The 26,433-nt window shown below is 42.0% G+C and overlaps 1 protein-coding gene across 14 annotated transcripts in view; it reads right to left on the bottom strand.

Moving 5' to 3' along the window:
• Positions 1-3,016: 3,016 nt before the first annotated feature.
• The window catches only part of LOC147871075 (uncharacterized), a 47,487-nt gene continuing 24,070 nt past the window's right edge, over positions 3,017-26,433 (bottom strand). For 5 of the 14 annotated variants that reach the window (XR_015532838.1, XR_015532842.1, XR_015532843.1 and 2 more), the window contains 4 exons: positions 25,678-25,780; positions 20,237-20,330; positions 19,698-19,981; positions 13,762-13,966 (listed from right to left, as the gene is read on the bottom strand). Coding sequence is in view for 2 of the 14 variants with exons in the window: in XM_087341343.1 (XP_087197469.1) it covers positions 5,756-5,898; positions 20,237-20,330; positions 25,678-25,780 (340 nt within the window). In the remaining 12 variants the exon portion in view is untranslated. Of the gene's footprint in view, positions 5,899-13,417; positions 13,671-13,761; positions 13,967-19,697; positions 19,987-20,236; positions 20,331-25,677; positions 25,781-26,433 lie in introns of those variants that run through there. The other 9 variants (XR_015532846.1, XR_015532841.1, XR_015532848.1 and 6 more) reach the window with 9 other exon arrangements.

Raw genomic sequence — 26,433 nt, 5'->3', positions numbered from 1 at the left:
ACACTGCGATTCGAGCACTCTCTGTTGACAGATAAAGGAACGTAATATGAAGCGTTCTGTTTGACTGCTCGTCCAAAGGTCAGTGTTACTCATCGATACTTTTAACGACTGTCGTTTGTTTTATAGTGTGTCTTTAAAGCGCTTAGCTGCTAATTTGCGTGTGATACTAACCTCAACCAGTTCAACCCATTCAGAAGTTCTAAAAGATATTCTGTATCATTATTTTATATACCGGTCTTGGTCTTACAAATGGTTTGTTTGGAAGATATTTTCCTCTCAAAGCAAAGTATTTCTGCCCAGTGCTCTGAATGTCAGTAACTACGACTCTCTTAAGGGGGATTAACGAGATTCCCACTGTCCCTATCTACATTTAAAATTGCCAAAATTAATAAAATGACTTAAATTTGGATGAAGTAAGGCGCACTAAAATATCATCTAATCACACCTCCTTCGTTTATATAAACCAGATTAATATGCCAAATACTGGTTTACCCTTCATCTCAAGATTCAGCCCGTTCGGCAATTGAACCACGGACACGGTCTATCACAAATTACAGCTGGAGAACGGATGCGCATGCGCACAACAAAATGCTTCACGAGCGAGCAATGGTCTGAGAAAGTGAGACGAGCAAAATGCTTTCTGCTTCATTCTGCTCGATCGGTCCTATCTTTAACAATACGAAAGCACGTTTCAGCAAAAGCGCTTTTGCCAAAAGCAACGCATAAATTCGACCTCGGTCGAGACTTTTCCAGCGTTTCGGCAAATACTGTAGTTGCCATCTTCATAACGTATTATGGGCGATAAATCAGGCAGGAGGCGGGTGTTTATCCAGTCGGGTCAAGGAAAACAGGCGATGGACATTTCTTAGCGATGACGTGACGAAGAACGTTTAGCCGAACTCGTTTATTCAAAGATCTGCAACATTTTATCAACTACACAAGCAAAAACTACGATGTACGTTAACATGAGACACGATTTGAAAAAAAAAACATTCTTTTAAATGAATTCTGTTTCTCTCGCGTATATTATTTATGTAGTGTTCTGTCTGACGACAGGTCCATATGAACAGGATCCTTCCATCCTTTTCTCGGACTGGGACCTGTTCATATACGTTCTTGGCAGATGATCCAGAAGTGGTTTGCCATTGCCTTCTTCTGTGTGTGAATGGAGTAATTGTTGGGATGCCACGGAGGAAAACTCCGTGTTGCCTAGACCACGGCCTTGCCCAACACAAGTTATAAATTCGGACACCGCCGGGAATCGAACCCGAGACCCCAGGATTACAAGGCCAGCGTTCTAACCGCTAGGCCACCGTGGCGGGTCTCTCGCGTAAGCGTAATTAATCTTATTCTGCAGATAAGATATTATCACCACCTCGAACACAGCCCCTACGTATCACGACTGCAATCACCAAGTTCCAGTCATCATTCCGTAAGCATCATCGAATCGCGTGTTTGTATTTTCATTACGATCTCATAATAGCCTAATGCCCTTTCAAAATTCAACGCAGTTGTTCATACGAAACTTGTAAACATTCTCAGAATCCACGTGCCTTGCTATCAAGGCTCGTAATTTGATTCAATATTTCGCACGAGTACACAAGACTGGAAACACCAGCGCCACACAATTCCAGCGGATCAATTAATTCATTAGACCTTGTATTTCAGCTAATGGTAAGGTACGATCCAATCAGCCACAATTTTTCTGTTTCATTATATTTATTCGTTCACGAATATTCAAAATGATGGCGATAAAGAGAAACGATTTCGGGAGCAACACTCATACCCTAAAGATGGAGGAGGTATGTTCCATCGAAATTCTGCCAACAACCAGTGGGCGATTACCAAAAACCAGGCCTGCAACACCAAACTTCCTTTTGCTAATTCATCTCACAAGGGAATGGTTAGGTCGGTCATGCCGAGACCTCACCTGAAATGTTGCTCGTCTACAGAGACCGTCTACTAATGATTGTACATAAAATTTCAGCTGCTGATGCGAAAAAATTGCTCAAAGTTGGTACGTATATTTAAAATTCGCTCCGCCGCGCATGCGCGAGACAGCGGCGCGCCATTCACCGATATATTGCAGCTGAGCTCGAGGAGAAAGGTTGAAAGCAGGGAAATACTCCAGAAATCTCTCTCTCTCTCGCTCGCGTGTAATTAAAAGTAATATAAGTACAAAGGAACCACCTATATGTGCGTATTCTTTCTTATCTTTTTTTTACTATAAAAATTTGTGATTCCTCGTTGTCATCAAAAAATGACGTCATCAACAATGCCAACAGATATTTGTTTACTCGGCATTGTTGAGGAACACAATAATGCCGAGTAAACAAATATAACGCTTCACAACAAAGAAATGAAAAAATATCAAGCCAGTCGCACTATCACTGCTCCAGAAGGAGCACTTCGCATTCTTGAATATTGACTGACAGTTGACCTAAAACATCAGAAAAGTGAAAGAAGACGTTATCAACTATTTGAAGTATCAACTCTAACAACTCCAACAAGGTAAACTGATACTCATTCGATATATTACGATTACGAAAACTATTATGAAAACTGACTTTATGATCGATTTTAAGACGAATATTTGCAGGGGTGGGGCTGGACGTAGAAAGTTGACTGACCAAGAACTGTTGGCCTCTGATCAGCGACGTAAAGAAGTAAAATATCAGATTACAGGAAGCGCTCCAAAAGGATTAGCCATTGTTGTCGTCAAAAAATGACGTCATCAAAAATGTCACCTTATATTTGTTTATACACGGGGGTTAGTTTAGTGTCTTACTCAACCAACGCAACCAACCCACTTCGGGGGGTTGGTCAAGTGTTTAAACCCCCCATTCGGGGGGGTTAGTTTAGTTTCTTACTCAGGGGTTAATACACTTGAATGGGACACTAAACTAACTCCCCTTCGGGACAAACCAAGGTTGGTTGCGTTTTACAAACTTGACCAACCCCCCCTAGGAGCTCCGAAAGGAGCGCCCTGCTCTAGTATGTATATAATACGCAGGTGTTATATATGCTGCTTTGTGGAAACAATAGACTGTTCACTCATCCAAGGCTACTATGTAAAAGTAAGTAAAGTTTGACCCACTATACGCCATGTAGGCGCTTGAGGGGTGAGTGGAGGTATAGCTCCTCTCTTCCTTGACCTCGGCACTAGATGGGGGTGAGTGGTCAGCATCACGCCCCGGGAAAGGACCCCGGTACCCATTGTAGAGGAGGCTGGGTGGGCCCCAGAGGCTAGAGGAAAAATCCTCCGCTCCCGTCGGTGATCGAACCCGTCTTCCAGCCCGTAGCTAGTCACTATACTGACTGAGCTATCCCGGCTCATAAGGCTACTATGTACATGTAAAACCTCTCAAGTCGTAGCAAATCCACTCGTTTAAGGCCCAAGTCGGAATGAAAGGAGTTCGTACTCGGAACGGGGTAGGAGACGGAGAAGAAACTGAAAATGTAAGTTGTAACTTACCTGTCTCATATTGCACAATTGCACGCAAATCTTTAACGCATGTTAGATAACATTAACTGCTCGTGACACAGCAATGATTTATCGTAACGTTTCCTCGCCTCAAAGTCAGTCGATTCAAAACGTGTTCCAGAAAGTTTATGGACCTACTAAGTTCAGCAAATAATCTGTTCAGTGTACAGAGCCCCGTACTTCAAACACGTCGATCTGGGTACAATTCCCGTCCATGATTTTACTCTTCTGTTTAATCACACGCTTATGTGTGGGTGTAAAACTTGGTCTCTTGCACTGACAGAAGGACCGATATCATAATTAGGAGCTGCGTAATTTATTTACGTCAAATATTATTAAGCTGATCATCAAGTCGGATAAAATGAACGTAGCGCATATGCGGAGATAAACAACATTTACGAAATATGAGTTGAGAACGTGCTAGTGACAGGGGCACAGCCCCTCCCCCTACCATGACCACCTGTCCCTGAATAACGCTGAACTCAGGCACATTAAACAGTTGAAGGAAAATTATAATAATCTTGAAGAATACAATGATGCACTGAAAATGTCAGAATGCTGTTAGCGAGTGAATCCTTGAATGATATTTAAGAATCCAGTCCTTACCGCGAAGAAAACACTTCACTTCACCATTACAGAGATCAACTGGCTAACGCTGTTTAAGAAATTGACCGCTGATTACGGCGAGAACCACACAAAACCCATAAAGACAAGTGTTACCGATTGTTGGAGTAGGTGGTACGTATAGTTACCATTCCATTTAAAGGGTATAAAAGTAAAGTTCGGTGGTATTACTGCATCCATCTTCAGGCCGATATTTGAGATCTTCACAGCGGTGAGTATGAAGATTTCTGTTTTTTGGGATGTTCAGCTGTGTAGTCTGGTAGGTATTTACTAATGTTTCGGTGGTCATACTTTCTTCCATCTTCAGGGCGATATTTGAGATTTTCACAGCGTTGAGTTTGAAGATTTCTGTCTTTTGTGATGTTCAGCTGTGTAGTCTGGTAGGTATTTACTAAAGTTTCGGTGGTCATACTTTCTTCCATCTTCAGGGCGATATTTGAAGTTTTCACAGCGGTGAGTTTGAAGATTTCTGTCTTCTGGGATGTTGAGCTGTGTAGTCTAGTAGGTATTTACTAATGTTTCGGTGGTCATACTTTCTTCCATCTTCAGGGCGATATTTGAGATCTTCACAACGGCGTGTATGAAGATTTATATTTTCTCGGTTCTTGCGCTGTGTAGTCTGGTAAATGTTTTCTAACGTTTCGGTGGTCTTACTGCCTGTCATACATAGTCAGTTCCGTGCAGAGCTCGAGTCAGCCAAAGACCGCATTCCACAACCAGACTCATGCATAAGAAAGAACTACATCTCCTGCAATATAGGCATCCCTTCCTTACCACCCCTAAACAATGTACGTGACTGTAGTGATCAATGGCGCCCGACGACTAAGCCGCCTATATATATCACACCAGTCTTCCCTCCGCTACATACAAACAGACGTGACGGAATTTGTTAATTTTCGAAACCAGAAACAAGTGTCAAGATCCGAGTTTCTTTCGACACTGCGCGTAAAAAATAAGTTTAAATATTGTAGAACCGAGTCTTGTCCCTTTGAAGCCGAAGAGAGAGAGAGAGAGAAGAGAGAAAGTGGGGGGAGTAGCGATAGGCACTACTGCAATAAATGGGGGAGGGGTATAAAGTTGGTTGTGGGCTACGAAGGTTCCCAGGCAGTGCCCGCTCGTCCTTCTGGTATGAATAAGTTTAGTGTGGACAAGGGATTTAGGAGACAGGATGGGGTAAGAAATAGGGTAGGGGGGAGTTGATTCGGGTCTTTGCGTTAATTTTGAATTTTGATATTGGCCTTGGGGGTGGCGTTAGGAATAATTTACGTTAATTTTTTTGGGGGGGGCTACTATAGAGCGGAATTTTGATATTACTCTGAGAGGGCTGCATGGGAGGCATGCAGAGCAACGTGGAGTTTGGGTACCAACTCAGCATTTGCTCTAGTACCGAGGAAAACCACGGAAAACCTTGGTCGAGTTGGCCGGTCGCAGGATCTTCCGGATGCGTGCTGCTGACTTCTAGCCAGCAGTCCGGTATTTAAAATCGCGAGCCCTAACGGTAGCCTCTGTCCGTGCGCTTCCTTTATTAAAAACTGATACATTTTTTTTTCTTCTTTTCATTTTTACAAAGATATGTTTTGGATAAGAAACGACCAACTTGGCTCGTTGCTTATCCAATTACAAAAGTTTCAATCCATATTCCATAAATCATTTTTCCATTTTCTTGCCGTGGTCGTCTTGTGTCCGTTGGTTCGCGGTCGGTCCAGCGTAGGGGAGTGGTCGATGTGACCGCCTATGGACTGGACTCTCCGGGGTACCTATAACGGGCTGGTGGTGCACTGTAGTGGGGGCTACAAAAGAAAAGCCGAGGTTTAGCTGCGTTTATGCAGGAGGTGAAGGAATTTTAAGGTGTGCTGTTGGGCTAATGTTACAGAACAATGTACTACAGAGGCAATCCTCTGACCGTTTATTGAGCAAAAGGATTGGAGGATTTCGCGGGTTGGGTCACCTCGCAAGAAGGGCTCGGGGGCGGAGGTATTTGTCAATGCTGGGATCGTACTGTCCTAGCTCTTGAATTTGACTGTTGTAGCTGGTGGCCGATTTCAAGTATAGCCTATTCGCTAATCCTTTAATGTAATTCTTGATCAACGGCATTCCGGTCTGTTCGTGTAGGGTACTAATTGGAGTAACCCTTGGCAATTTGGTTATTATTCTGAGGACTTTGTTCTGAAATGTCTGAAGTTTTTGTAAATGAGTGTTAGCAGCGTAGCCCCAGGCGGGGGAGGCATACGTCAGTATGGACCGGAGGAGTGATTTATAGATCATTAACGATAAATTTACATCCATTCTGGAGGATTTATTGAGTAAAGGAAATAGTTGCCTCAGTCTGAAGTTGGCTGTACGGAGAATGGATGATATGTGGGCCTTGTACGTCAATTTGGAATCTAGAATGACACCCAGATATTTGGTTTCGGAGGTAAAAGCTACGGTTTTATTAAAAAATTTTACGGTGGGAACAGTGCAGCGATAGTCGCGTAAACGTTTTGAAAACACGGTTGTGGTGCACTTGTCAATGTTGATCTGAATTCTCCATCTCCGAAACCAGGGTTCCAGAAGGCCTATTGCTCTGTTTAGTTTCGTTATCGCTATGTCTAATTTTCCTGAGCGAGCACTGATATTTGTGTCATCTGCATAGATTGAGATGGAAACGTTGGAGTCATTCTCAATGGATGGGATGTCATTTATGTAGATGTTAAAAAGTGTTGGCCCGAGTAGGCTACCCTGGGGAACGCCGGCCCTGATGGGGCGGCAGCTTGAGTGAGAGCTCCCATGTGAAACAGAAAATGAACGGTTCTGGAGGTAACTGTGAATTACGTGGATTAGGTGAGGCGGAATTTTGACTTTAATGAGTTTTGCTATTAGCCCCGTGATCCAAACTTTATCAAATGCTCGTTCTATGTCCAGGAACAATGCCACTGTAGCTTTCTTATTGTTAAATCCGTGAGTGATTCTCTCTATATTTCTTAATAGTGTGTGCGTTGTGGAATGTCCACGTTTAAAACCATACTGGTCATTTCTGATAATGTGGAGCTCCTTAAGTTGAAAATTAATTCTTTTTAAGATGATTTTCTCAAAAACTTTGCCTAGGGAATTTAATAAACTTATTGGCCTATAATTTAACGGGGAGGAATGGTCCTTTTTTGGTTTTGGGAGCATGATAACTTTAGCGTTTTTCCACTGGGTAGGAAAATAATTTGAAGCTAATGACTTGTTAAATATTTTTGCAATAAATCTGAAAACAGGCCGTGGCAGGTGTTTTAGTACTATGTTCTGAATCCCATCAGGGCCAGGAGCCTTGCGGGGTTTAAGGTGGCGGATAATCCATTCGACCTCGCAATGGTTTGTAAGCCTTACGGAGGCCTGCGGAGGTTGCATCAGGAAGTCGGTAACTACCTGCTCTGTGCTAACGGTGAAGTTGGTGTCTACGTTTGGGTTCGTTTGGAATATTTCTTCTAAAGTATCAGCAAAAATATTCACTTTGTCTTGGTTGGTAATTGCAACGTTGCCATTGTGTTTCAGGGGTGGGATTTTTGTGTCCGTGTTTGTGAGGCTTTTTGTTATCCTCCACGTGTCTTTAGTGTTGGTAGTGTCGAGGCCTTGGAGTGTTTGCTGCCAGGTGTTCGAAATTTGATCTTTAATGGCCGAGTCAATTTTGTGTTTCAAGGCGTTGATGAGGGGACGAAGCCTTATGTCGTGGGTTCTTTGCCACTGATTTCTCAGTTTGTTTCTTTCTTGGATGAGAAGTCGAGTGGCTGCTGCAATTTGCATTGACCTGAAAGTTCTCCGTCTGAGCGGAATAGAGTGGTGCGTGGCCTTATTCAGAACGTCTGTAAGGTGGTCAATAGCTGTATCAATCTCACTGCTACAGCAGTTCCCATCTACGCACTGTGTGTTTAGGTTTTCAGAAATGTAATTTTGAAAAAGATTCCAATTGGCTTCGCTGTAGACGAATGTATGTTTTAATTCGTCTGGTTCTAGTGGACCACGTATTCTAAGAAGAACTGGGTTGTGGTCGGATGTCGAAAGACTGCCTTGTGTGCGTATTGAGTGGCTGGAAAGCACGTTACTGATTATGGCAAAATCAAGTATATCGGCTTCACCAGGATTACAATCTGGAAAGTGTGTGGGGTGGGATGGAGCCGAGATTACGTAATTACTTTTATAGTAATGTTTGAGAAGTGTCTGCCCCGCTGCATTGTTCTGCCGAGCGTTCCAGGTTAAATGCTTGGCGTTGAAATCGCCTGCTAGAATTACTTTGTTTCCGGTTTCCAAAAGATGGTCCAGGTCACTCTCTATAATTTTGCCCGGGGGGTTGTAAATAGAGATTAGTACTATTGTTTCCCTATTGATGTTAACTTGGATAGCTGTCGCTTCCATGTGTTGGAGGGGGGGAAGGGGAATCTCCGAATGCTTGAAGCCCTGGCGAATTAGAATGGCCGTTCCGCCACCCCTCTGATTTAGCCTGTCAGACCGGAATGTCGTGTAGTTTGGGCACTTAAATTTTGTTGCAGATTGTAAATGAGTTTCATTAATTAGAGCTATGGGGATGTTATTGGTTTCCAAATAATCTAATAGTTCTGATTTTTTAGTCTTGACGCCTCTGGCGTTCCAGAACAGGATGTCAGTGTGGCTGAGGGACCTACCCATGATTAGGAAGACCGAGGAGGGTGGCTAGGAAGTTATTAAAGATTATTGGGAGGGCGCTCTCATAAGGGTGCTGCATGAATTGTAAAAGCATTCCTGAGATGGAAGATAGAAGGTACTGGAAAGAGAAGTTCGGATTGAAAGTCCGAACAATTTCGACAAATTCTCTTGTCTGCTGCTGGGTGTGAGGATTTCCGAGTCTCAGACCCGCGGGAGGGTGTGGGTATTGTTGGGTGCGTTCATGAGATGTGTGTGTCTCTCTCTGGCTCGTGTGTTCTTCTTTTCCCTGCCTGAGTGGTTCTGTGTTGTTCCCCTTAGTTGCTTTGGTCTTGGGGCCTGAGGGCCTAGATTTTGGGCCGAGAGATGATTCGGCAGGTGTGACGTCCTGCGCTACTACAGAGAGAGCGGGAGAGACTGGTCTGTCCGGAACCGGCGAAGATCTGCCTGTTACAGAATTCGGAGGCTTGCTCGCTGCAGCCTGTGTTGATAGACCAACCAACCAACCAAAGAAGCTAACTGAGGGCAGAGGCCTGCGCAAGCGCAAGCATCGTCCCTACCTAGGTGAAACCATTCCTGCGCACAAGACGCATTGCTGGAAATGGTAAACGGTCGTAATATAAGAACGGAAATTTTGCTAACGCTAACGGGGTTTCGTCGTGGCGGGAGCCTCGACCATTCAAACTGGGATTTGTTGCTGCTGATGGGAGGTTATCCTGTCAGGCAAGTTGTCGAAGGAATTTGGTTGGTTGGGTCTCTGGGGTATGAACCCAGAGAGGGAGGGGCCGTTTCGGCTGAAGGCCTCTGCGGCATGGGGGGAAGATCACTTCAGCTGATGGCCTCCATGATCGGGGGGAAGGGTGGCGGGCCGTGCCCCTATTAAGTTATACCCTGGCATTCGCCTTACAACTGAGGAAAGCACGAAAAACCTCAGTCAGGGTAGCCGAGTAGTCTAACCACTCGTTGTGCTGACTTGGCCGTCTTTTGGGGATGGCTTCGGCTGGCCTGCTGAACATCAGTCGCCCTCGGTTGCCCTTGGGTGAACTCTGGCAGCCCTCATTCGGCACGAGTGTCTTCCGAGTTGCCGAACTAAGGGGTTCCCCACACCAGCTAACCTCGAGTCAAACCTCTCAGTTAGTGCTCTGATGTGGTCGGCAAAGAAAGGGACCCCCAGATCCTCATGTATTTGCCTGTTACTAACGTACCAGGGCGCGTTAGTAACAATTCGAAGACACTTGGATTGCAGAACTTGCAGCTTCTGGACGTGGCTGTGGGCAGCTGACCTCCAGATCGGGCATGCGTAATCCATTATGGGACGGATGAGCTGCTTATAGAGTAGTACACCGTTCCTGATTGACAGGCCACTTCTCCTATTGATAAGCGGGCCTAGCACACCTAATCGTTGCGCTGCCTTCTTTCCCACTTGGTTGACGTGCGCCGACCAAGTAAGCCCGGCGTCAAGGGTGACCCCCAGATACTGTGCTGTTTTGACCCATTGGATCGGCTGTCCGAGGAACTGCACTGCTCGGGGCTGTTGGATGTGTCTTCTCGCGGAAATGAAGAGAACCGCGGTGCTCTTCGAGACGTTGATAGCAATCCTCCAGGCCCTGAGCCAGAGCTCAAGTCTACTGAGGTAGGTCTCCAGATACCTGACGAGAAGCGTTGGGCTACGGGACGTGACTACTAGAGCCGTGTCGTCCGCGTATTGTGCTAACTCGACGTGGCGGGACGGTGTGGGTATGTCGTTGACATACAGACTGAAGAGCACAGGGGAGAGAATTCCGCCCTGCACAACTCCAGCCCGCATGGTACGACGTGTGGACATGGCCGACTGGAAGGATGTCTGGAATGTCCGGTCAGCGAGGTAGGAAGAGATGGTTTTTACCAAGTACGACGGGAAGTTGAGGACGGTCAGTTTGTATAGGAGGCCTTGGACCCAGACTGTGTCGAAGGCTTTGGCCACGTCCAGGAAAACCGCGCCGGTTAGCCGCTTCTCATCAAGGTTTCTGTTGACCCTTTCGACGAGGCGAGCCAGCTGTAACGATGTGCTGTGTCTGGGTCGAAACCCAAACTGCTCGTCGCGCAGCAGCCCGCGTTCACTGACCTCGTGTAGGACCCTCGTTAGTAGGATTTTCTCGCAGAGTTTGCCGACCGTGTCGAGAAGACTGATGGGTCTATAGGAAGAAGGTAGCGTGGGGTCCTTCCCCGGCTTCAGTATGGACACCACTCGAGCGTGTTTCCATGCCGAGGGGAAGTGTTGCCTGCGAAGGACCGCGTTGAACACTTTCGTGAGAAAGGTTACCGCGCGTCGTGGGAGATGTTTCAGGACCCTGTTCGGTATACCGTTGGGGCCCGGAGCCTTGCCAAGCTTGAGTCCCTTGATGGCCTGGGCGACCTCCGATGGACTGGTTAATTTTGGTTCATTTACAGGGGCATACTCGTATGCTCGCATCGCCTCGTTAACCATGTCAATTGTAGTCAGGTCCGACGGGTAGTCTACCGGCTGGAACTGGACCTCAAGGCTGTCGGCTAGGGCTTCTGCCTTCTCGGGGTTCGAGAGAGCCAGTCCTCCCATCACTAAGAAGGGGGGCGACGGAGTGGGGACTCGCATCACACGCTTGGTCATTTTCCAAAGCGACTGGTCCTCGCAGTCCAAGGATTCGAGCGTGTCGCTCCACTGTTCGTTCCGCCACTCGTTGAGACGATAGGTCACCGACCTCTGGAGTCGATTGACCTGGGTCTTAAGAGCGGGGTCTCTTGTGACCTGCCATCGCCTCCTCAGCCGGTTCTTCAGGCGTATTTCATCTCGAATACTAGCGGGTAGAAGCGGTCGCCTGTCAATGCGGGGTCGAAGCTTGGGAGCGGACGCTGCTGTGGCTTCCAGGATAGCACTGGTCAGCTCCTCGACGCACTTGTCAATTTCTTCCTCGTCGTTTACCACGGGGTTCCCCGGTAGTCTGCTTTCGAGGCAAGCCTGGAATGCAGCCCAGTCCATTCTCGCGAAGTCCGGGCGATCAGGCAGGTTTTGAAAGGACGATCGGCACGTGGTGTCGACGAGGACGGGCAGGTGATCTGAGCTGAGTGCGGGGCAGACAGTCAGGTGCACCGGTAGGACGAAGTCCTTGATGAGGACAATATCAAGGACGTCAGGTGTGGCGTTGTGTGTGTAGGGAGCCGTGGTTGGAGAATCCGGCCCGTAGATGAAGCAGGAATTTCTGTTGGCGTAATCACGCAGGAGCGAGCCCCTAGTAGAGATAAGGCTAGAATTCCAGTCCGTGTGTTTCGCGTTGAGGTCACCAGCCAAGAGGACCGGGAAACCCCCGCTCAAGCACTCGGTCAGGTCCGACTCTATCCATGGCCGGGTGGGTGCGAGGTATGCCGCCACTAGCTTGACTTTCCTGGTTGCCAGTACCAGGTGAATGGCGGTTGCTTCTAGTTGTTGTAGACCCGATACCGGCACAGGGTAATGATCAATGCCCCTGCGGACAAGGATCGCTGTGCCACCCCCTAGCGTCGGGCGGTCCGTACGGTGGCAAACGTAGTTCGCGAACCTCAAGGCCCGACCCGACGTGAGGTGCGTCTCGTTCAGGAGGCAAACATCGACTCCGTAGTCACCGAGGAACTGCTCCAGCTCCAGCTTCCTGTCGCGGACACCGTCGGCGTTCCAGTAAGCCAGCCGCAAGGCCTTGCTACCGTGTCCTCTAGGCCGTGCAGTCATTGTCGGCCATGAAGAGGAGAACGGTTTTGAGGAGGGCTCGCGGACGAGACCCCCCGGGGGGGAGTGAATGGATCGCGGCGAGGAGACGTCGTGTCAACTCAATGCAGACCCGTGGTGAGAGGGTTTCCAGGATTTCTGAGATGTCCTGGAGCGGTGATTGACCCTTGGGTGGGGTGGGGTCAGTCTTCTTGAGAGCAGGTGCTGTGGGATTTGCCACCGGCGCCACAGGACGAGCGGGCTTGGCACGGCCGCCCTTGGGGATAGTCTGCCGCTCAGTCTGTACAATGGCTCCAGTTGGCGTTGGGGCGGGGTTCTTCATAGCCGCAGCCTTGACGACGCGGCCACCACGGACCACGTGGTTCCACCCAGGGCCCAAGTTCTCCTGCTCGAGGGAAGGCTTAGCTAGCGCCGATTTGGGCGCTGGCAGGCGCGTGGAGACGTCGTCCTTTCGGCCGCGATCCCCTTTCGCACGCTGTGCAGCGGCCGTCTTGGCTTCCTTCCACTTACTGCAACCTCTATAGTTCGCAGTGTGGTTGCCTCCGCAGCTGCAGCACTTAAGTTGTTGCTTGGGGGTGGCACACGACTGTTACCGCGAAGAAAACACGTCACTTCACAGACGCAGAAGTAGCGTGAAGTGCGATGCGCCTTTGTTCGTATAAACAAATGTTTGTAGAACATAAACCATTCGAGACATGTAAAATCTGAAAACAGATTTGGAAAGCTCATGACGTAATACGTATTTCGTACGCAATATGTCCAGATCCATCTCTTACGGTTTTCGAGAGGCGGGCGCTTAACGCGGCAGATACATCGAAAATTGTACGCGTTGGTTCATTAAATTTACAATAAATGTATAAACAATTATAATTACAACAAAATGCATTACAGATTCTTAAAGGTCCTTATTTACTGATCATTTTACATATAAGTTACATCACCCTTAATCTTACCATTCCTGAGGAATGAAAGTTTAAATGTGTCTCGGCGCTGGATCATACAAACGCTGATTTGCCGAATCACCCTTCAGTATGGACGTATTTACGTCATTACAGTACACGCTCCTTCTCAACATGGCAACGCTGGAGACAGATGGCCCCAAGCAAAATGGCGAAGCGATTTCACCCCGCCCCCTTCCGGTCAGCTGCCTTCGTGATTCATGTGCGAAGAGCAGTTTACCTTAACACGTGTTCCAACAACTCTGGGCTGAAAATTAAGAAACATGTACACGACCTAACAAAGCAGAGGACCACCATCTGTAATTTTAACACTTTACGAAAATTATTGTATAATATACCTCGTGCGCCTGACTGCTGCGATCGTGGGTTCGAGTCCCACTCAAGGCCGATCACTCATGCAAGGAGTTTCGAAATGTAAGTAGACCAACTTTGGCAGGACCGAAGGGACTTAGGACAGCGAAATGATGACGGGTAGGCCACGATCTTGCGATTCATGGAAAATAATGTTAACAAATTGACCATAGTGAGTTTTCAGCGAACCCTCTGAAACATGAAGTAGATTTGTAGATATTTAAGAATCCAGTTAATACTTCAAAGAAAATACCAAACATCATAACTAGTTCAAGCCTCCCCATCCCCAAAATAAATGCACAGAAATAACAGCTACTTTAACGTTCTTGACGAATACATACGTACAAATACAAAGCGAGAGAGAACATAACCCAGGAGTGAACAGAATGTCTCACATTTAATTATCCGTCAGGTTGCCTGTTAAAGGACGTGATGCAGCTACTAACCATTGAAATGTAAATGGCTACTGATATAACTGTTATTGTCAGTTACCAGTTCCTGTTATTTAAATAACAGCAGGAAACTGGTTACTGGTAATTCAGCTGCCGACCTCAGCTACTGTACAGTGAAATGTGATCGGGATCTCCACTAACAGCGACATGGCAGTTATCAGTTCCACTAATTCAAACAGTTGCTGCAAATAACAGTTATTGGAAAGTGCAGCTACTAACCAGTGAAATGTAAATAGCTACTGATATAACTGTTAATGTCAGTTACCAGTTCCTGTTATTTAAATAACAGCAGGAAACTGGTTACTGGTAATTCAGCTGCCGACCTCAGCTACTGTTCAGTGAAACGTTATCAGGATCTCCACTAACAGCGACATGGCAGTTATCAGTTCCACTAATTCAAACAGTTGCTGCAAATAACCAGTTATTGGAAAGTGCAGCTACTAACCAGTGAAATGTAAATGGCTACTGATATAACTGTTAATGTCAGTTACCAGTTCCTGTTATTTAAATAACAGCAGGAAACTGGTTACTGGTAATTCAGCTGCCGACCTCAGCTACTGTTCAGTGAAACGTTATCAGGATCTCCACTAACAGCGACATGGCAGTTATCAGTTCCACTAATTCAAACAGTTGCTGCAAATAACCAGTTATTGGAAAGTGCAGCTACTAACCAGTGAAATGTAAATGGCTACTGATATAACTGTTAATGTCAGTTACCAGTTCCTGTTATTTAAATAACAGCAGGAAACTGGTTACCGGTAATTCAGCTGCCGACCTCAGCTACTGTTCAGTGAAAAGTGATCGGGACCTCCATTAACAGCTACATGGCAGATACCAGTTCCACTAATTCAAACAGTTGCTGCAAATAACCAGTTATTGGAAAGTGCAGCTACTAACCAGTGAAATGTAAATGGCTACTGATATAACTGTTAATGTCAGTTACCAGTTCCTGTTATTTAAATAACAACAGGAAACTGGTTACAGGTAATTCAGCTGCCGACCTCAGCTACTGTACAGTGAAATGTGATTGGGATCTCCACTAACAGCGACATGGCAGTTATCAGTTCCACTAATTCAAACAGTTGCTGCAAATAACAGTTATTGGAAAGTGCAGCTACTAACCAGTGAAATGTAAATGGCTACTGATATAACTGTTAATGTCAGTTACCAGTTCCTGTTATTTAAATAACAGCAGGAAACTGGTTACTGGTAATTCAGCTGCCGACCTCAGCTACTGTACAGTGAAATGTGATCGGGATCTCCACTAACAGCGACATGGCAGTTATCAGTTCCACTAATTCAAACAGTTGCTGCAAATAACCAGTTATTGGAAAGTGCAGCTACTAACCAGTGAAATGTAAATGGCTACTGATATAACTGTTAATGTCAGTTACCAGTTCCTGTTATTTAAATAACGGCAGGAAACTGGTTACTGGTAATTCAGCTGCCGACCTCAGCTACTGTTCAGTGAAACGTTATCAGGATCTCCACTAACAGCGACATGGCAGTTATCAGTTCCACTAATTCAAACAGTTGCTGCAAATAACCAGTTATTGGAAAGTGCAGCTACTAACCAGTGAAATGTAAATGGCTACTGATATAACTGTTAATGTCAGTTACCAGTTCCTGTTATTTAAATAACAGCAGGAAACTGGTTACCGGTAATTCAGCTGCCGACCTCAGCTACTGTTCAGTGAAAAGTGATCGGGACCTCCATTAACAGCTACATGGCAGATACCAGTTCCACTAATTCAAACAGTTGCTGCAAATAACCAGTTATTGGAAAGTGCAGCTACTTACCAGTGAAATGTAAATGGCTACTGATATAACTGTTAATGTCAGTTACCAGTTCCTGTTATTTAAATAACAACAGGAAACTGGTTACTGGTAATTCAGCTGCCGACCTCAGCTACTGTACAGTGAAATGTGATCGGGATCTCCACTAACAGCGACATGGCAGTTATCAGTTCCACTAATTCAAACAGTTGCTGCAAATAAGTTATTGGAAAGTGCAGCTACTAACCAGTGAAATGTAAATAGCTAGTGATATAACTGTTAATGTCAGTTACCAGTTCCTGTTTTTTTTAATAAGAGCAGGAAACTGGTTACTGGTAATTCAGCTGCCGACCTCAGCTAATGTACAGTGAAATGTGATCGGGATCTCCACTAACAGCGACATGGCAGTTATCAGTTCCACTAATTCAAACAGTTGCTGCAAATAACCAGTTATTGGAAAGTGCAGCTACTAACCAGTGAAATGTAAATGGCTACTGATATAACTGTTAATGTCAGTTACCAGTTCCTGTTATTTAAATAACAACAGGAAACTGGTTACTGGTAATTCAACTGCCGACCTCAGCTACTGTACAGTGAAATGTGATTGGGATCTCCACTAACAGCGACATGGCAGTTATCAGTTCCACTAATTCAAACAGTTGCTGCAAATAACAGTTATTGGAAAGTGCAGCTACTAACCAGTGAAATGTAAATGGCTACTGATATAACTGTTAATGTCAGTTACCAGTTCCTGTTATTTAAATAACAACAGGAAACTGGTTACTGGTAATTCAGCTGCCGACCTCAGCTACTGTACAGTGAAATGTGATCGGGATCTCCACTAACAGCGACATGGCAGTTATCAGTTCCACTAATTCAAACAGTTGCTGCAAATAACAGTTATTGGAAAGTGCAGCTACTAACCAGTGAAATGTAAATAGCTACTGATATAACTGTTAATGTCAGTTACCAGTTCCTGTTATTTAAATAACGGCAGGAAACTGGTTACTGGTAATTCAGCTGCCGACCTCAGCTACTGTACAGTGAAACGTTATCAGGATCTCCACTAACAGCGACATGGCAGTTATCAGTTCCACTAATTCAAACAGTTGCTGCAAATAACCAGTTATTGGAAAGTGCAGCTACTAACCAGTGAAATGTAAATGGCTACTGATATAACTGTTAACGTCAGTTACCAGTTCCTGTTATTTAAATAACAACAGGAAACTGGTTACTGGTAATTCAGCTGCCGACCTCAGCTACTGTACAGTGAAATGTGATCGGGATCTCCACTAACAGCGACATGGCAGTTATCAGTTCCACTAATTCAAACAGTTGCTGCAAATAACAGTTATTGGAAAGTGCAGCTACTAACCAGTGAAATGTAAATAGCTACTGATATAACTGTTAATGCCAGTTACCAGTTCCTGTTTTTTTTAATAACAGCAGGAAACTGGTTACTGGTAATTCAGCTGCCGACCTCAGCTACTGTACAGTGAAATGTGATCGGGATCTCCACTAACAGCGACATGGCAGTTATCAGTTCCACTAATTCAAACAGTTGCTGCAAATAACCAGTTATTGGAAAGTGCAGCTACTAACCAGTGAAATGTAAATGGCTACTGATATAACTGTTAATGTCAGTTACCAGTTTCTGTTATTTAAATAACAGCAGGAAACTGGTTACCGGTAATTCAGCTGCCGACCTCAGCTACTGTTCAGTGAAAAGTGATCGGGACCTCCATTAACAGCTACATGGCAGATACCAGTTCCACTAATTCAAACAGTTGCTGCAAATAACCAGTTATTGGAAAGTGCAGCTACTAACCAGTGAAATGTAAATGGCTACTGATATAACTGTTAATGTCAGTTACCAGTTCCTGTTATTTAAATAACAACAGGAAACTGGTTACTGGTAATTCAGCTGCCGACCTCAGCTACTGTACAGTGAAATGTGATCGGGATCTCCACTAACAGCGACATGGCAGTTATCAGTTCCACTAATTCAAACAGTTGCTGCAAATAACAGTTATTGGAAAGTGCAGCTACTAACCAGTGAAATGTAAATAGCTACTGATATAACTGTTAATGTCAGTTACCAGTTCCTGTTTTTTTTAATAACAGCAGGAAACTGGTTACTGGTAATTCAGCTGCCGACCTCAGCTACTGTACAGTGAAATGTGATCGGGATCTCCACTAACAGCGACATGGCAGTTATCAGTTCCACTAATTCAAACAGTTGCTGCAAATAACTAGTTATTGGAAAGTGCAGCTACTAACCAGTGAAATGTAAATGGCTACTGATATAACTGTTAATGTCAGTTACCAGTTCCTGTTATTTAAATAACAGCAGGAAACTGGTTACTGGTAATTCAGCTGCCGACCTCAGCTACTGTTCAGTGAAACGTTATCAGGATCTCCACTAACAGCGACATGGCAGTTATCAGTTCCACTAACCTAAACTGAACCTAACCTAACCTAACGTAACGTAACCTAACCTAACACAACATAACACTACCTAACACCCTAACTAACCTAACTTAACTTAACCTAAACTAACCTAACCTAAACTAACCCAACCCAACCTATACTGAACTAACCTAACGTAACCTAACTTAACCCAACCTAACTAACCTAACCTAACCTAACTTAACCTAACCTAACCTAAACTAACCCAACCCAACCTATACTGAACTAACCTAACCTAACTTAACCTAACCTAAACTAACTTAACCTAACCTAACGTAACCCAACCTAACCCAACTCAACTTAACGTAACCTAACCTAAACTAACTTAACCTAACCTAAACTGAACTGAACTAACCTAACCCAACCTAACACCCTAACTAACCTAACCTAAACTAACTTAACCTAACCTAAACTAACCTAACCTAACCTAACCTAAACTAACCTAACCTAAACTAACCTAACCTAAACTAACCTAACCTAAACTAACCCAACCTAACCTATACTGAACTAACCTAACTAACCTAAACTAACTTAACCTAACCTAAACTAACCCAACCCAACCTAACCTATACTGAACTAACCTAACCCAACCCAACCTAACTAACCTAACCTAACTTAACCTAACCTAACACAACATAACACTACCTAACACCCTAACTAACCTAACCTAACTTAACCTAACCTAAACTAACCTAACTTAACCTAAACTAACTTAACCTAACCTAAACTAACCCAACCCAACCTAACCTATACTGAACTAACCTAACCCAACCCAACCTAACTAACCTAACCTAACTTAACCTAAACTAACTTAACCTAACGTAACATAACCCAACCTAACCTAACTAACCTAACTTAACCTAACCTATACTGAACTGACCTAACTAACCTAACCCAACCTAACTAACCTAACCTAAACTAACCTAACCCAACCTAACTAACCTAACCTAAACTTAACCTAACCTATACTGAACTAACCTAACGTAACCTAATCTAACCCAACCCAACTAACCTAACCTATACTGAACTAACCTAACCTAACTAACCTAACATAACCTAACCTAACCTAAACTAACCTAACCTAACCCAACCTAAACTGAACTAACCTAAACTGAACTAACCCAACCTAACCTAATTATAGTTTCGAAGTATTCTAATAAAAGCGGGAACTCTAGTTATTTCTAGAACATTGTGCATTAATGTAACTTAGAATTTCGTTTCCTTACCCTTTTTAATGTTGCTTTTGTATTTCTCGTATACACTTCAGGAGATATTGTGCAGCGCACGGCATAGAGAACAAACTCAGATTTGTGCGTAGTCCAGAGAGTGCAATCTTTCCAGTCTTATTCCTTGTGTAAATTGTTGATCGGGGCAGTCAAGGCCTGTGATGATAACGATGGTAACTGCTGATTTAACCCAAGTTTTCGTAACAGGCAAGAGTGACGCTGCCTCGATGGGGAAGGCAAGAAGCACGTAGCGAGGATTGAAAATGGTACCGTACATTTCACACCTATACTGAAAAGTTCTTAATAAATAATGATTCCTAATGCATACAGTAATTACCATTCAATATGATATTATCGACTTACTACAAACATTATAGCTACTTTTATTACAATTATATATCTTCACGTATAAATGTTTATGTGGACATCCACCTCAAATGCTCATGCACGGTGAATATAAGAAATTATTGTTTTATTTGTTTAGAAAGAAACTCATTTCTAAACTTTATTATGTAATAAAGCACATCCATGATACTCACTGTGAGATCCTCGATCATGACTTCCGGAACCACATTCTCGTCTCGCAACCACAGTTCGTGACACGTTCGAATGAAAATGTTGATCGCTCGAAGCCTAAGAACAAAAATGTAAAATGAGTTTAAAATATTAGTGAATATTACTGTTAAAATCTTCAAATTATTATCTTACATATGTAAACAAACTTTCAGTGGTACGTAATATGAGAGTGAGATTCATAAAGCTGATATCAAGTGACTCACATAAATACTAACTAAAATCTAAGATATTGTAGGTGCGTCATATTGTGATTTATTTAAATAGTATTAAAAATATATATTAAAATTAGCCGTCGATCACAATATAATATAATTAAAAGATTAAAATATCATTTTATGTTCCCTATCGAGTACTCGATTAACATGTGGAACATACACGACATGTTTCGGCTATATATAGCCATCTTCTGGTGTTATGTTATAAACTTTTCACTGAATTTCTGATTTTTTACTGATTTTTAATGATTTTTACAACGAATGAAGAAACAATATAAAGGACAAGAACATCATAGAAAAATGAAGACTAAAAATCATTAAAAATCAGTAAAAAATCAGAAATTCAGTGAAAAGTTTAAATACATAACACCTGATGATGGCTATATATAGCCGAAACATGTCGTGTATGTTCCACATGTAAATCGAGTACTCGATAGGGAACGTAAAATGATATTTTAATCTTTTAATTATATTATATTGTGATTGACGGCTAAATTTAATATATATTTTTAATACTATTTAACTAAAATCTGTTAACGATTCTCTCAAGCATCCATCTATTATGGACGGTTCCATTCACTGGAATGAGGACAATTCAGAAAGAGGAAAAATGCTTAACAATTTTGAAATTAATAACCCTATCGTTCAATACATTTGTTTTCAAAAGCCCCCCCAAAAAATTTCCTAATTTGCTCTCAATACTTTTGCGGCATTAAGCCACCTTCGCACTGCTCCTCTCTTTATCTACTTCTTAAATTCAACACGTGTTGGAGTCTACGACCATCCAGAAAGGACAATATTCCCTCTTTGAAATCTTCCACCTATCCTTAAACTTTCTCCTGACTAATACACCATTACGAAAATACTGAACTGCAATTCTTTAACAAATTTTACTAGTTTTCGATACTCTGAGACAAAAATTGTCCGTCTATGGAGCAGACACGTTAAATATGACACAGTATTAGCACGACTCAAAATGCAAATAGAAAACCTAATCTGTGTGTAAACTGGAGAATATTTTTCCAGAGATACCAGCATCGCTTGTATATTTCACGTGCACGTAAACATTAACACCTTAGATTCGAAGCCATCTTAAAATGGCCTTAATAAAATTGTCTGCCTTACAATATATATTACTGTTAATGCAAGACGTTATAGAGCATGAATGTTAGAATAGAGGACAGACTCACGCACGCACGCAAAGTCAAAGGTAATTTTGTTACACTTTCAGTTCTCAGTACAAAGCAATTAGTGCTTAATTTGTGACAGCCGAGGGACACATCACTCTCTCTTATGCACTATTTATCTTCTACAGAATCAATAAAATATATACATAGAGGAAGAAGATTCTTATGAATTGCTCTAAAAAAAGTGGAGACATTGTTTTCCGTAACCTACAATTATAGCCGCGGTGGTCTAGCGGTCAGAACGCTGGCCTTGTAATCCTGGGGGTCTCGGGTGCCCGAATTTATAACTTGTGTTGGGCAAGGCCGTGGTCTAGGCAACACGGAGTTTTCCTCCGTGGCATCCCAACAATTACTCCATTCACACACAGATGAAGGCAATGGCAAACCACTTCTGGATCATCTGCCAAGAACGTATATGAACAGGTCCCAGTCCGAGAAAAGGATGGAAGGATCCTGTTCATATGGACCTGTCGTCAGACAGAACTTTGAACCGATGTGGCCATCGTTAAATTCAATTCCCTGCTTCTATGTCTCTGCAATAAGGATCTAATCCACAACGACCACAAATGCCTTGTCAGTTACAAGTAAAAATGCCAATTTTAAATGCTTTGTATCACAGCCTCCTCTGAGACGCGCGTGTTGTAGTGCAACATTACAGAATATTCTTTAATTCAGAGAATAAAAATAATCAATTTGAAACCACAGAAATGCATGTCCATTGTAGTCTTGTGGGTGGTGATGCCACGAGGCCTTGAAGAAGATTATCCGTGTTCGAGAGGAATGTATTGCTTACAAATGGAGGTGATACACCAAACCCTGACTATGGAGGCAGTTAATTCCTGTTAAATATTGGTTATCACCAACAAGACTACAAAGCATTACAACCCAGAAGGCAACTGTCATGAGAACCTCAGATCTCGTATAAATATTTATTATCTTATCATAATCAAACCTATATTCATGTTAGTAAATGCTGTCACAAATTAAGCTGTAAACATTCCAATAAACTAGAGTAATATAAGATATTGTAGGTGCGTCATATTGTGATTTATTTAAATAGTACTAAAAATATATTAAAATTGGCCGTCAATCACAATATAAGATAATTAAAAGATTAAAATATCATTTTACGTTCCGTATCGAGTACTCGATTTAAAATGAAAACTAAAAATCATTAAAAATCAGTAATTCAGTTAAAAAGTTTATAACTTAACACCTGATGACGGCTATATGATAGCCGAAACATGTCGTAAATGTTCCACATGTAAATCGAGTACTCGATACGGAACGTAAAATGATATTTTAATCTTTTAATTATCTTATATTGTGATTGACGGCCAATTTTAATATATTTTTAATACTATTTAGAGTAATATATTCATAACGGGTACCATAATGAGCTGCAATGAAAATACATCACGTAAAAGTAACATTATAATAACATCTTCCCTTCACACACACACACATATATATATATATATATATATATATATATATATATATATATATATATATATATATATATATAGAATCTATGAACATTTGTGTGAAAATTATATTTCATATCTTGAGATTTAAACTAGATGTAGCGAGTTTAAAATCTCATTGCAACAGGCATAAAATATTCTAAAAGTCCACGATCCTAAACACGTATTTCACCGATTGAAATCTACTTGGACTGATATCTTACGTCTATCGAGTGTCTGTCTGCAAACAAAATAAAAAAAAAAGATTTTTTTTTGGGACATTTTTGTTATAAGTCTGATAATAAAATGTACATATTAATATATTCATCTGGTATAACACCTATAATATAACTACGGCTTTTTTAATTAAAATATTCCACAAAAAAAAATATGAATGCTTTCGCTTATAAAAATGTAGTAATATTACCGATATCCCATTTCTTTTGAACGGTGCACAGAACAGTAAAGTGGTTATGTAAAAATATTATTTTTGGTGAGTATATTTCACAAAAAACTGTCGGTCTTCCCTAACCTCAAACTTCAGCTGAAATTCTATACTATATATATATATATATATATATATATATATATATTGTATACCAATTGTATAATGTCTAAGAATTTAATTCATAATTATATAAGGAGTATGGGTGTATCTGAAACTGAATGTAATGTTTTAATACGCTATCGTTACACATCCTGATGTATTCTACTGTTGATATATTATCTTATAACTGAATAATGAAGTTCATTTAATTTAATATAACATCAAGTGTAATGACAAAGAATATATCAGAGCAAGGATTATCAGTCATTTGGAGGTCTGTGGCCACGATAACCATTTCTTACCAACCCACCGACACGTACGTATAGAAATTACGACATTTATTGAAAAGCCATACGAAATCCATAAACATTTATAAAATGTACTGAATATAGAGGGTGTGCGTGGTTTAAGCATTAGTTAACAAGTGGTTATTAATACAGAACACAACTGCAATCACAAACTCCTTTCTGGCTTCCGCTAGAACCTATGTGACTAACATACGCAGCGATCATTCAAGCCTGAGGTTAGATTAGGTACCAATCTCATTATTTTGATGCTGGATATAATAATTACTGCAGACATCTGTAAAAATATTAGATTTAAAGTAAACGAGAAATAACGTAATCAAAATGAACGCAGGAGAGCGAGAGGCAATGTACAGAAAGTTCAAACGAAAGCTTATGCATTATGATATGGATTACTGACGAGAGAAAGGAACTACATCTGAAATAGCAGATATAATACCTCAATCAACTTGTTACTATTTAAAGTAGACGCAACGTAGAATGGGACATTCACACTGGAAAACTTGACGTACTTCCTTAAATCTTAGCAGCCCAGGAATTATATTCCAGATATCAGCGTGTCTAAAACTATCCGACAAAGATTATTCATGCCCATAGAATGATATAAATTTTCATACAGAGATAATGGTCTTATAGAATACTTAGGGCCACAATTACGAAACTTCATTCGAACCGTCTTAATTTTTTTTTTTTTAAAATTCCGGACTGCACATACGATTTTAGAAATACTAATCTCTGAACTAGAATGATTATATCAAATGTGTTGTTCTGCCCTAATACAGCGTCGACCTCCTACTTGAGACTTCCATAGACGTTAGGTCATTCACAGAATACATAAATTTTTTAGTTTAAATGAAGTGTTCCAAATAAGAATTTTTATATTTTCACATAGCATTTGTTGTCCCTGGAGAACTACAGCGAAAATGGAATTTAAGCCCTGAGATTGTAAATTACTGCAAATGATTTAATAAACCAATGATAAAAATGCTCCCTGTGTACAATTTTATTTCTAATGAGTCGTAGTTCCAAGCGGTTATGAAAACATTCGAAACGATGACTAACGGAGTTCAGAAAATCACCCTTTACGCAAAATAAGGTATGAAAACAGGGGAAAACAATTTATCGGCCAAACTATTTTAATTTTACAGCGCTCGTAAACTGATCCAGTGTTTTCGTCGTATTTAAACATTTCACATTTTGCGATTACTCTAAGAGATTAATTTCTTACTAAGATCATAGTTTACGTCACTGTGTAGGTTAACTGTTGAGATTTTTTAAAAAAAAATAACCTATGGATGGGGAGAAGGGGACAAAATATTCTTATAAATAGAAATAAATGATAAGGCGTGTCATTCCTACGAAAAGGGAAAAATATAACAAATTATAAGAATCAAAATTATACAGAAATGAAAGATTTAAGGGAACTGAAAAATTTTTTTACTCAAAATTGTATCACCCAGAACTATAATAAAACAAATATTTTTTAAGTACAAAAAAAGATTTTGATTTTGAACTTATAAATATATTCCTATATACAAAATTCTGTAAGCAATTATTATGTGAGAGGTTGAAACCACGTAGACGTTTTCAAGTGGGCGCCCCGAAACGGTCCCAGACATACCAAATATTACATATCAAAGACGATCAATAATTTTTATGAAAAAATTAATCAATTATAACTTACATCATGCAGATTCTGTATAGTACGTCCCAAATCTTCTGCCGTGTTGTTGAAGGATGTCGACGTCGAGGTTCGAATAAATTCGGGAGTGTTCTTCACCAGCGATCTGGGTAAAAAAGAATTGTTCAATAAATGATCACAAAATCTGTGAGGGAGTTAAGGAGAACACCCATAAAAATGTTGACCACTGAAGAGATCGGAGGGACCAGTTCGACTAATCCTGGGATCAGAATGGACCCCAAAGGCCCAACCCCCGAAGACAAATTACTATTAGCCATTCTCGAGTTATCGTACAGAAGAACGTGTGGTTTGTGAGGACACAGATAGATGGCAGCACGTTCTAAGCTGAAATCTGCGACAGATAACAACAAACTGAATACTGGTGGCAACCCTGTATGGGCCAAGATCATTGGATAAAGTCTGCTATACAAGGTCTGGGGAAATATTTCATGCTAAAACCCCAGGGGTGTCAAACCTAGTGGGAAAGCTCAAGAAGTTCAAGGCTTGGAGGTGGCCTAGCAGTGCGAGTGGCATGCCCAGGGTGGTCTAACGACCCAGGATGACGGAAGCGCTCCGGTTTCAAAGCCACGGATTTTGAATGTTCGGAGGGCATTCACTCATCTACATTGATATGAGTCACGAGAATAAAGCTGTTAAATAAACGTAATAATTATAACTATGACAAAATCTTTCAAAGACTTAAATTCACACGAAACTATTCACTTTTAGATTACAACCATTCAAATTCCTGAGGTCATA

Source organism: Zootermopsis nevadensis, unplaced genomic scaffold, assembly GCF_977971745.1.
Source record: "Zootermopsis nevadensis isolate Lab colony 2312 unplaced genomic scaffold, Znev_1.0 Znev_ptg000068l, whole genome shotgun sequence".
Taxonomy (NCBI): Eukaryota; Metazoa; Arthropoda; class Insecta; order Blattodea; family Termopsidae; genus Zootermopsis; species Zootermopsis nevadensis.
The sequence above is the reverse complement of the archived record's forward strand: the minus strand, read 5'-3'. Positions and strand labels throughout refer to the sequence as shown.